Genomic DNA, 12,702 nt, shown 5'->3' with positions numbered 1-12,702 from the left:
AAGCAGCATCGCCTTCGTTACCAAGAGACACAAGCTCGGCTACTGCGACAGCACGCTTCGTGACGTAAATGCCTGAAATCGTGGCAGGCGATCACGAACACAGTGGTTTAAGAGTTTAGGCATCAGACTTCAAGTGTGAAGATTTGCATACGAATCTAGGCTTACATGAAGCCAATGACTTTCTAAGCTAAAGGCAGCATTCCAAGAGGCACAGGGGCAGTGAGCTGCAGACCACTGACATACAGAAGGGGCCACATGGCCAACTGTGGCAACAGGAAGCATGTTTAGCTCGGCACTCTTTGACTTTGATACATGAGCTACTCAAGTCACAGACATCAGTTTAGAGGTTACAACAGTGACTGCTTCGCTCTTCATCACCATTATCCACTTTAAAGACCTCCCGCCTTGTAAGGAAACAGCCCTAATGCATGAAACACTGATTCCCAAACAACAGAGAGACACAAGCTGAGCTGCTGGGTGTTTCTATGTTGGATGAACCTTTCTGCGCTTCTGTTTCAGAGCAGGAACTTCTGGAAACCAGATCCTGTGTGTTTCGTGCATCTTTCTGCCTCACACTGTGCTCTGATCAGTAGAGCGTGGTCTAAGAGCCTGTGAGAGATGAGGGTGGGAAACGCAGAATTTAACCTGGAAGAGAAACTTTGAAAGTATGACTACATGCAAGTGAAGACGGATACGTGTAGAGACTCCGTGACCCAAACCGCTCCAAATGTGTAAAGGTTATGCAGAGCTAGGCTTGATAAAAGAACAGTCTCTGGCTCCCCCAGGTCCCAGAGCAATGTGGGGGTGTATCTGAGCCTCATGTGGTGACTCCGGGTGCTCATCAAGTGTCACCCAGGATGCTCCATCGTTCTTGGCTCACCAGCCCTTCTAAGACATTCAGAGTAAGACAACAGAGTATGCAGAGTCTCACAACGCACAGATAATTCTCACTGCTTTCAAATGGACCAGAGAATATTACTAAATCCCATGTCCAAAGCAGCATCAGCAAGTATGCTACAATTTTTAATGGTCTCGCTGTGATACATGGATTACATTAACAAGGATGTATGTGGTACCTAAGGTATGTCAGAAGTAACAGAAATATATGCAAGGGATGCAGCTGTGAATTAGAACGAATTTCTGAGGCTTACAGAAATAGAAAGAAACACTTAAAAATAACCAGTAAAAAATTACACAAATACAGGTCACTATACTGAACTGGGAGGCAAGAGAAGTATTTCTGAAACAGGCCATGCCCGGAACATTTGACATTCTGCAGGATGGAGAGCCACATGAATGGAGACAGAGAAGCGAGGCCTCATATGGGTCCACAGTTAGACAGACGGTAGGAATCTCTTGTATTGTACAGGCAATACATATGTAGAAATGCATGGTAAGTTCTTTCTACATATTTTATGTATACATAAATGTGCAGGAATACGTACATTCATTTCCCTCTTTGCATACAGACATGTGGAGGGAGGTAAAAGGAGAAAGAGGCAGAGAGCGTGAGGAAGATGGCAAAGCCCAAAGGATGAGGCGGGGAGCGAGTCAGGGAGGATCTGGAAAGATGGGACCTTTAGCCTACACCTTTGACAAGCACTGCCGAGGGGCGGGTGGCAGAAGGATTCAGGTTGGTGTAACCAATAAAATGAAGAGACAGAAGGGACTTGGGAAAAAGGAAACAGACTGTGGATTAAAACAGGTCATGGCTGGGTGTGGTGTGCAGATCACATAAATTGTGCAGCAAGTCAGAGGCCAGCTCTGTCTCAGAAACAAAACAAAACAAAACAACCAAAACACAACAAAACCAACCAACCAATGAAACAAACAAACCAAAGCATTGCTGGGTCTTAAATACTGTGGTGGGACCTGTTGCTAGCAAGACTCGTTTGTGGTGTGTGTGTGTGTGTGTGTGTGTGTGTGTGTATAATATTATATAATATAGTGTATTATATATGTATCTATACATTTACATACATATATGTATAGATACATATATTATATATATTTAAGATCAACCTTTTAGTCTGTGTATCTCAGGAGGCTGTGCCAAGGGCAAACAGAGTTTTTGTAAGGGGCTCTATGGCTACATTAATTTAGATCCTTGTTTTCTGAACAAAAAGAGCTGTTTTGTGGATGTGAAACCAACATTTTGTTAGTAGGAACACAGATACAAAAAAGCTCGCACCTGTCATGTTCCTTATTGGTTGAAAGTATTTTCTCCATTTGATGAAGTAAGAGAAGCCTCTGTTGTCAGTTGTATTCTGACGTATATCAAAGAGTAATTTGTTGCCCCCATCACAAGTGCTTCTAAAGCCAGTCTCCCAAGAAACGGCTCAGTTACTCTGGACTAACTTTATGTAGCGGCGCTCTAAGTGCACCGACTACTACGCTGGCCACTGGACAACGTGGCTTGCCCGGTGAGACAAGCCAGTTCCTGAGCTTCGTCAGGCACACAGCAGGTGCAGACTGGCCCCATGTGGCTCTCAGCCCCGAAGGTGGAGCGTGCGCACGGTACGTCTTCACCCTACAGCTCTGCCCCACGACGCCAGTCTGGAGCGCTGCAGACCTTGGTGCTTCCCAGGCAACAAGTAGGCTCATCCACAGTCGCGGGCTTCAAACCCAGCGCCCTCCTGTGATCTTACGGCTATAATAATGACGTTGTTGGTATCTAGAGTCCATGGGCTATTTATTAATAATGTAACACTCCTGCTTACTGGTGTTTACTTCTGAGGAACGAAAAATTACTATTTTAGCCCATGGAATGATTTAAGATGACAATCTGGCCATATTTTTTCTTTTCTTTTCTTTTCTACTTGGAAGTAAGGCAGAGAAACAAAAACTGAAACAGTTCACAGCTAGCATCCTGATCTTAGCAAGAACGTGTTAGGCAAACGGTGCTGAGGACTACAGCACTGTGAACTCACCCCGTGCTTTTCTTAAATCTAACTATAAAGTTAAGAACTGAAAACTAAACCTGCTCAAATGAAATGTTATAACTTCACAACTAGAGTAAGTACTCACGTACTCCAGCTGTCCAACAGCTTTTCAGCCCCATCCACAAAGCCCAACAAAATTGGGCCGGGACCAGATGTCACAGTACTTGAAAGGATGACACAATATTTAATTTTGAGGTAGACTGATAGCACTAACTGTCATTTTTGTAGAAAAGTACTTTACTTGTTCTCCATACTTTATGTTTTGTGCAAAATACAGAGTAGCCATGGCAGCTGAGCGGTGCAAATCGCCAGCAGGGCGCAGGGAACCACGCACAGGGCCCTGAGTCCCACTTCCACATCCACCTGTTACAGCGAAGAACCCATTGTGGATGGTGATTACAACCCGACAGACCCCCAGTGACAACCTCACAACCAGGGCCCTGAGTCTCATTTCCACACCCATCTGTTACAGTGAAGAACCCACCGTGGATGGTGATTACAACCCGACAGACCCCCAGTGACAACCTCACAGCCATTAAGACGCAGTTCAGAGTCGAAATGAAAAACACTTGTTCTAAAGAAGAAAGCAAAAGGAACAGTCTAGGAGAAGACTTACACTCAAGTAAACACGGGAGACCGGGGGGATGGAGAGACAGCTGGGGTGAAGCGCTGCGTGCTCTGGCAGGGGACTGGGGTTGGGTTCCCAGCACCCACATGTTGGCTCACGGCCACCGGTAACCTGTCTTAGGAGATCTAATTGCCCTTTCTGGCTTCAGCAGGTACTGTACATGGGTACATGGGTACGTGGGTACATGTGGTACATGTGGTACCCGAAAATAAAGGTAAACAAATCTTTTACAAATCCTTTATTTGTATTGTTAGGTGAATGGGTGTTTTACCTGCATCGGTGTCAGATCCCCCGGAACTGGAGGCACATTTATATGTTATCATGTGGGTGTTTGGAAACGAACCGGGGTCCTCTGGAGGAACAGCAAGTGCTGAGCCATCTCTCCAGCTCCCCTTTTTAAAAAGTGAAATTAAGAGTGAAGAAAAGAAAGTGCCATTAAAATGTAAAGCTGGTTCTTATCACAGGAACCTTGTGTCTTTTTCCAGGATCCTGTAGGGAGCTACCTGAAACCTTAAGTGTCAACCTAATAAACAGTAATAATTTGTATTTTTTAAGCTGTGGTTATAGTTGCATAGGAACTTTGTTGATTCTGTCTTTCTCACTGTTCCCAGAGAAATTAGAGTGCTCAGTGTCAACTGCTGCTTCTGGTATGTCTTCTCCTCGTGCCTTCAGCTGCAGGATTAGCCCCTAATAATCCTCCACTGGTAGCCCTCCTTGGAATACCCATGACAAGAGAGTGAGGCTGCCGTGGAGTCTTAGCCTCAGCACAGGAAGGCAGCTCGCAGACAGCCCACCGTCTCCTTCCCACCTTTCCTTCCTAGCCTGTCTTGTTATATTGAAAGCTATATACTTGTGGAGAGACCTGGGCTTGTTAGGCGGTGGGCCAATGTTCTCAGGCAGTACAACACTAGCAATGTGTCTGGTCTCTTCCCGAAATCGGATGATCAACGTAAGACTCGTATGACAGGGTTCAAGAGACCAGGGCTCAAAGCACAGGCTGACTGTAAGGAGGGAATCACATATCTCCTTTGGCAAACCCATGATTTCCAGGTCTGGTCTGCTGCAGTGGCAGAGCTGGGCGGCTAGCATCAGCTGAGGTGCTACAGAGCTGACTGATGAAAAGACCCTTTCAAGAGGACCTGTCTGGCTGGGTGGCGGTGCATGAACCTTTAATCTCTGTGAGTTCCAGACTACTCTGGTATACAAAGAGAGTGCAGGACAGCCAGTGCGGCATGGAGAAACCCTGTCTCGAAAAACAACACCAAAAGGTCCTGCCTGCATCGGAGAAGCCCTAAGGCTGATGTAGATCTCCGTGATCACTGTGTTCAGTGATCCTCACACACCCAACAGAGCAGCTCAAAAGTGGCAATTTCATTGCTTTAGTTGTTTTAAATATTGTAACAAATCATTTTAAATATTGTAACAAAACTTAAGGTTGGTGTGCTACGCCACTGAGCTACATCCCCAGCCCCAGAACTTTCTTTTAAAGTGAGGTAACAACAGGAAATCTTTAGCTGGACTGTGAAAATCGATGGAAACAATCATTCTCCAATTGTCAGAGATAAAATCATCAGCTGGTTCCAGGACACTGAGCAGGCTGCTAAACGCTGCGGCCGTGTCTGGATAGGTGTGACCTAAGACACCATCCAAACCTAAAATCACCACATCCGTTAGCAGCCATCGGGATCAAGGTGACAACGGACTCTACAGAGCACTTTAAAATGCCAAAAATATGAATATTTATCAAGAAGTACATATAGTGTTACATTACTGACAGACTGTTCTGCCTGGCTTATCAAACAGAAAGGCCCCGTTTTCATGAGAATTCAGTGCGACAAATAGGATTATTTTCTAGTCTTTTATTTCTTTGTGCACTAGCTAAAACACTGGTTGCAATTCTGTCTGCAGAGCTTGTGTAAATTACCTCATCTGCAGAGTCAGCCCTTAAACTTAAAAACGAGTCAGAATTCTTGCTTTTGAATTCCACACCTCAAAGGTTCCCACGAATAATATGCTAGTAAGGCAAGCATAAGTTATCGCTGCCTCCAAATATAACAATGGAAGCTTAATCAAGACCGTGTCGGTATTTGCACAACAAACCCGTATCCTCAGGTTTTGCTTGTTTTTAGTGACAGCAAATGCTTCTGAAATATCCACAGTGGAAAGGTTCAGAGTAGGAGTGTCTAGTTACTAAACGACTCAAAGCAAGCTGTGTGCTAAAAGCGCTTTTCCTGTGTGTATACCCTCATGACCTGGATATGCTGCATTATCATTATGAAATTACGATATCACTATGATATTAGCATTATTGTAGCTAGTTACACCAGCAGGCAACGCTTTAAAATGTTGTGTATTATCATCACCGAGAATACCTGTGTAAGCTCAAGTTGGTGTATCCGAGTTCTATTCAAGCATGAGGCCCACCACCTCATGAGACAAACAGTCACGCGCTGTGTGCATTTCGCTACAGGCAGTCAAACTGAAAGTTACTCAGACAAAAAATATTCAACCAACAGACATAGTACAATTTAAAGATTTTTCAACCCATTAGTATTTTAACTCTTTAATTCTCAAACCAATTCTCAAATATATATCACAACCATCTATAATGAGATCTGGTTCCCTCTTCTGGCATGCAAGTTTACATTCAGGCAAAAAAAAAAACCCTGTATATTTAATAAATAATAAATAAATCTTTAAAAAATTTAGTAATGAATGCTAATATTAACTTTCAAAATATTAAGGCAAACAATCTCTTAAAACCAATACACTAGATCTGTGGCATATGCAGTGCATGCAGGTAGGTATGCAAGTGCGTGTGACTGCGTGTGTGCATGTGTAGGTCAGAAGAAGACAACAGGTCCTTCCACTGTCGCTCTTCGCCTTATGTCTTGAGTCTCTGACAACACTGGAAGCTGGCTGACAGAATCGCTGTCCGGCACGCTCCTGGGACCTGCGGGATTCTGCATCCCAACAAGGAGGTTCCAGGAATGCTATGTACACCCAGATCCTTTACAGTGTTCACAAATGTTCTGACCCACTGAGCCATCTCTCCATAGTTTTATTATTATTATTATTATCAGTCATCATCATCATCACTGCTGTAGAGGCTCACTAAGTAGCCCTGGCTGTCCTGGAACTTACTATGTAGACCAGACTGGCCTCAGACTCACAGAGATTTGCCATCCTCTGCCATCTAAATGCTGGGACTAAAATTTTAACTTATCATGCCCGGCTCCATGGTTTTATTTTAATATTCATGTTAAGAAAAGATTTTGCTCACTCTAAATGTCAGAAATATTCATTTGATTGCTTATGTCTTCATTATTCAATCACAGGTTGCATGTAGTAATTATTTGACTGGCTAACAGTGTCTTTTTCCTACAATGGATACTTTTTTTTTTAAGATTTATTTATTTATTATGTATATACAATGCTTTGCCTGCATTAGGCCTGCAGGCCAGAAGAGGGCACTAGACCTCATTATAGGTGGCTGTGAGCCACCATGTGGCTGCTGGAAATTGAACTCAGAATCTCTGGAAGAGCAGACAGTGCTCTTAACCACTGAGCCATCTCTCCAGCCCTGGATACATTTCTTTACGTGAGTCTTCACGAGCAGCCATAAGAAGCTCGGGCTAAATTACTACTCACATGTGAACTGCTGCTGTGTAACACTGAAGGGGGAAATGACACGACTTTGGAAACGGAGCCCTTTCTCTTTAGCTACAAGAGGCGCCTCCTCTTACCTGTCACAATTCTAAAAGCTAAAACGAACCTACAATTTTAGTTCCTATCTTTGAGACTGAAAACCATTTTAGGTACAGAGCACACAGCACGAGGGCTGGAGACACGGCTCGGCAGGTGAGAGCACTGGCTGCTCTTGCCGCGCACCTGCGTGTGGTTCCCAGCCCCCACACGGCAGCTTTACCCTCTCTTTACCTCCAGTTCCACATCTGCTGCCCTCTTCTGCCTCCACAGGCACCGGGCACACACATGGCATGAAGACACACATGAAGCACTCACACAAACATGTAAAGAATATATTGAATTACCTTATAAAGTTGCCTAATGCTTTATAAGATACATTATTACATCCACGCTCACAACATCAATTAAATACCCACTATTTCCTCCCTAGCTCTAGGGTCTTTACTGAAAACACTGCTGTGTGTTGTTTACTAGGCAGCACATGCTTCCAACAGTCCTTTAGCAGGAAGAAGGCTGTATGTGGACTGACTATGGGAACAACTACCTAAAATGGTTGCGGGCTTGGGGGCTACAGGTAGCTCCCTGGTCAGCTGTTTCCTGTACACACATGAGGATCTGTGTTTCATCTGCATCATCAACATAAAAGCCAGGCTTGGTGACAAGGCTTGCACTGTCTGTGGGGAGGAGGGGTGTAGGGGGATGGGGAGGGCAGGGGTGAGGGGGGATTAGCAGATGCCTGGGGCGTGCTGTTTAGCCAGAGAGCCTTAGATACCCTGAGAAGCCCTGTCTCAGAAAACAAGGTGGTGGCTGCAGAGATGGCTCAGCAGCCTTGGCACATACTTGAAGGAACCAAGTTGGGCTCCGAGGCCGTATGTACCGGCTCCCAGCTCTAAGGGATCTCATGTCCTTGGCCAGCCTCTGAGGGTACTGAACACAACACCCACACTCCTCCCACACAACTGAAAATAAAATCATTTTTGAAAAAAAAAGGTGGATGGCTCCTGAGGAGCAACACCCAAAGTTGATCTCTGGCCTCCAGATGTGCACAAAGGCACACACATCTGCACACACATGCTCACACAGATGATAGGTACGTCCTGAATTCTGTTACTCCTTATTCTAAACAGAAAGCATTATAAACTTCTTCTCAAATGGCTATGGCAAAGGGTGATATAGTTATGGCTAAGAAACAGGGGAAGTTACAAAACTTTCATACTAAAATACAGTCAAGGGTTTTGGCCAGCATAGTCTACAAAAGAGTTCCAGAGCAGGCATGTCTCTGTGTTGTGTGTCCCTGTGTGTGTATGTGTGTATGTTTAATGAAAAGTCACATTTTCTCTTGCATTTATTTATGCTAAAATAGCCACTATCCATATGTATCAAGCTAACTTATTCAATTTAATGTACTGATCTTTTCCACACGTGACTCAGATGTTTTGGCAATAGCTATAACACAGAAGGGTAATAATTTAGCATGCACTGGGTATGGACATGCACACACTTAATGCAGCACTGCTGGGTGTGACAGAGGCAAGCTTACCTCTGCATGCCAGGCTAGCCAAAGTGACACACAGTGAGACCTTGCTATATATATATATATATATATCTCACACGGTCGATTTCATGTTCTTCAAATTAAGTATGTGGTGAGTGCCTTGTTTAATCACATCACAGTCACTATCTAATCTATGTTTGCTAGGTTCATTTTACAGGTGGCAAATCAGACCAAGGAAGGTCACTCAACTCACAGGCATGAAAAGTCTATCCAGAGTGACATTAAGTCTATACACCTAAGTACCATGATTTTGGAAACGAGATCCTGAACTTTATTTCTCACCAACTCTATCTGTCCTTGCACTCTGCAGCCTGTTTTAGAAGCTGGTGGTTCGGAGCCCACCTGGCACCGAGCTCACTCCACTCACTGGGCTTGATGTGACCCAGTGTTTCTCAGAACCAGGAGTCAGCACTCCTTGAGGCCTATAAGGAGACAGAACACGACACAGAAAGCTGCTCCACCCTTGAGGGGCTCAGACTTAAAAGCGCCCTGTGAAGTGTGTGCGCTGTGCTGCTGGAGGGATTTGCTGCTTGCTCTGGTCAGAGTTCTGCCGGAGCGTGAACAGGAGGAACACAGCAGTCACCGTGACCAGCTTGGCAGCGGACATTACACATGCGGAGTGGCTTAGTATTTTAACTCGCGCATCTCTCGGACACACGTAAGACTACTAACCTTCTACATTCATGGCTTCTCTCAGCACCTGAAGCTTCTTTTGTCTTTCTCGGATTCGGTCCAAAGCACTTGACACTGCGGAGGAGGCCAGCGGTTCTCGGGCGTGTATCACCGGCTCAGCTATCTGAGGGCCAAAGACATCCAAGGCAACGCTCCCGTCAGAGTACCTCCCCTCTTTTCTTCTAGGGGCGGTTGAAGTCCGTCCCTGTACTGGCTCGGCGTCACAGTACCTGCCAGTCTCCCCAGAAACGTCTCTGTCGGCTGTGCAAAGCAAGTCCATGGACGAAGCCCAGGTCTTCTTCTTGGAAAGCACATCAACTCCAGGGGTGACCTTTTTTTGTGGACTGCTAGTCTTGAACAGGTAAGGGGAAGAGAGAGTCTCAGAGTCCTCATGCCTGGCATTACTATCAGATGGGATATCCTTGAAATAATCTTCCTCGGCTTGTGTGTCTCTGACGGACAGAAATCCCATAGACTTACTAAGCCCTTTGTTAAGAAAAGTCTGCTGAGAGAAGGGAGCCTTGTGCGTGTCTAGGACATCGGAAGTGGAGCTTCTTCCTGGAATGATAAGAACTTCAGAAAGTCAGCTAGAATGTACCCACTACTGATAACCAAGTGCTGCCAGCTCCTTAGGCTAATCCAAGTGGAGGACAGGCGCTGACGCGACGACAGTAAAGCGGGGGCTGGGACGGACAGTGGGCGTGAAAGCACAGCTGCCCAGTGCGTAAGCTCTCAAGCCCAGTGTCTCCTTCTGCAGTGCTGGGGACAGGCCCAGGCCCTGTGCATGCAGGGACTCGACCCCGAGCTCTGCCTGCTCACAATGCCTCTTACAGAACAACATAAACAGCAATACTAAAATGTATTGCTTTTAAAGAGTGTTATTTCTATCATCAAAGGTAAGCTATTTGGTTTTTTAAAATAGTTTATGAAATGATTTGGGATATTATAATGACTAAAATACTTCTTTTTGTTTCAAGAAAGGGTTGCTCTGTGTAGCCTTGGCTTTCCTGCAGTCACTTTGTAGACCAGGCTGGCTTTGAAGTCACAGTAATCCAACTGTCTCTGCCTCCTGTGTGCTGGGATTAAAGTCGTGCGCCACCACTCCCGGCCCTAAAATGCTTTTTTAACTTCTAAAAGTATAACTTAATGTGTTTCAAAAATAAAAAGTCCTGGTATATTTTGATATTTTAAATAAATATGTTTAATTTTTTAAAAACCAGAATTGTTTCTATTCTGTACAGGAAGAAAATTGTAATGCTTGGAATTATTAAGTTCAAGACTCTACTATAACTAGATATGTTTTCAGAAAACTTTACGAAACCTAAACCCAGATCTCTTCCATTTAGATTGTTAAAGAAATCCAATGTCTCATGACAGATGATTGCACAGGACCCATCAGCACCTGCTGGCGGCAACACTAGCTCTACCTATCTCCTCAGGATGCAGCAGAACTGAAATCAGGTGTCATCCTGCGCTTATGGCTCTGTGGAGACATACCAAAAACAGAATTGTAGATATAGCAATTCTGTCAATCCACAGAGTCCAAGCCCAAAATGCTATTTGTCCAGTATTGGAAAAAAAGGTAGGAAATATTTTGAAGTTACTAGCTCAATAGTGCTAGAACACTGCCAACTTTCTCACATATATTCTGTGATTTCTCTTTGAAAATAAATATGCTGTATAATATGGCTACATCTTTCTTAGCCACAAGAAAATTGCTTGCAAATTCATATGAAGCTATCAGTTGTCCCTACACAGTAATAACTATACTTTAATTCCTTGGGGTAACAAATTTACCCTTACAGCATGAGGAAAAAGTAAATTTGTATCAGTTGAGGCAACAAATAACAACACAAACATCCTGCTGACTGTTTCATATTTGTGGGAACGTGGATCCATCTAAATGTACTATGGACAGCTTCCATATCTGAGGTACTGGAACCACAAGACGTTAAGGAAACACACTATAGCGCACCCAGGCGGGCTATTACAGAATCTAGCCTCTAATCTAAATTGGAAAGCGGCAGGCATGGCTGTGTTGCAGCCCTTTCGGGGTAAGTGGCATTCTTGCACACACCACATTTTGAAACTAACAAACTTAAAACTGTATGGACTTCAAAGCAGACACGGTCTTGGAAGCTGAACGAATACATAAGCTAAAAAAACCAGAAGGACTGAGAGGCCTGAGGGTCAGACGCCACACACGGGGGCAGCTGTCCTCCTCCTCTCTGCCCCCTTGGCTCTAGATAAGCAGACAGCCTTTGGAAAACTCAAGCAAGGTATTTTTATACACCATAGATTCATGCGCAGCTGCGGCTTCCTGGATAACATGTTGAAAGACAGCTCACTCACTTTCTACAACGGCTTTCTCTTTCCCTCACTCTCCATAGTCCCCACTTTCACAGTTACTCAGCTGACGATCGCACCCCATTTCCCACCAAGGAGACAGCATCTCCCAGGAATGCTTCTCACTGCCCCACGGGTCCATGCTGCCCACCCACCTGTGCTCAGACACTTTCCCCGCTGTCTCAAAGCATGACACTTCCAAGCAGTGCCGTCCAGACCCCAGCACGCGCTCTGATTTCCTCTCCGCTTCCGTACCAGTGTTTGGCTTTGCTTAACGTCTCTGCTGTTCACACACAGTCCCAGCATCTCTCCCCTTTTACCGAGCCTCTCCCATTAGCGTACAGATATAATCTATTTTTTCTCGAATGACAAACCAAACCACGCCAGGACAAGTCTTCTCACCACCACGTCTCCCTTTAACCATCGGCGTCTTTCCAGTTCCTTGCTTCCACTCACTGCTTCGCCCCTACTTTGGTCAGCTTCCGGCTCTCTGTGCCTGGGTGGCCCTCACTGTGATCACTCGTGGCTTCCACACTGTCACACACAGAGGCCACTTTGCCCTGGATGCAGGGCTCTCCCTGGCTCCCCCTTTCTCTCCTTCATGCTCGGCTCTCATTTGTGCTGCTCACCCTTCCTTAGCCCTCAATGAATTTCTAAATGTTCGGTTTCCTCAATATGAGGTTCAGAATTGCCCGCTCTCTTTTAGTTTTGTCTTTTTCTCATAAAATTTTATGAACAGTCCTTAAAATAGTATCAGGATTTGAAAAACTCCCAAATGTCCTTATTTAACTCCGATCATTTAGGGGCAGCTCCACTCTTACACAGCTGGAACCCTGCTGCTGTATTCCAGA

General features: G+C 44.9%; 1 protein-coding gene across 10 annotated transcripts in view; it reads right to left on the bottom strand.

The window, feature by feature from the left end:
- Nucleotides 1-12,702, bottom strand: part of PTPN13 (protein tyrosine phosphatase non-receptor type 13) — a 163,049-nt gene that overhangs the window by 77,199 nt on the left and 73,148 nt on the right. For 9 of the 10 annotated variants that reach the window (XM_084758209.1, XM_084758212.1, XM_084758216.1 and 6 more), the window contains exon 7: nt 9,506-10,063. The exons of the other annotated variant lie outside the window; for it this stretch is intronic. In XM_084758209.1, the coding sequence (XP_084614335.1) occupies nt 9,506-10,063 (558 nt within the window). The remainder of the gene's footprint in view (nt 1-9,505; nt 10,064-12,702) is intronic. 10 annotated transcript variants of the gene reach the window in all.

This window comes from Acomys minous (assembly GCF_964271855.1).
Source record: "Acomys minous genome assembly, chromosome: 15".
Taxonomy (NCBI): Eukaryota; Metazoa; Chordata; class Mammalia; order Rodentia; family Muridae; genus Acomys; species Acomys minous.
This window is presented reverse-complemented; position numbering and strand designations above follow the sequence as displayed.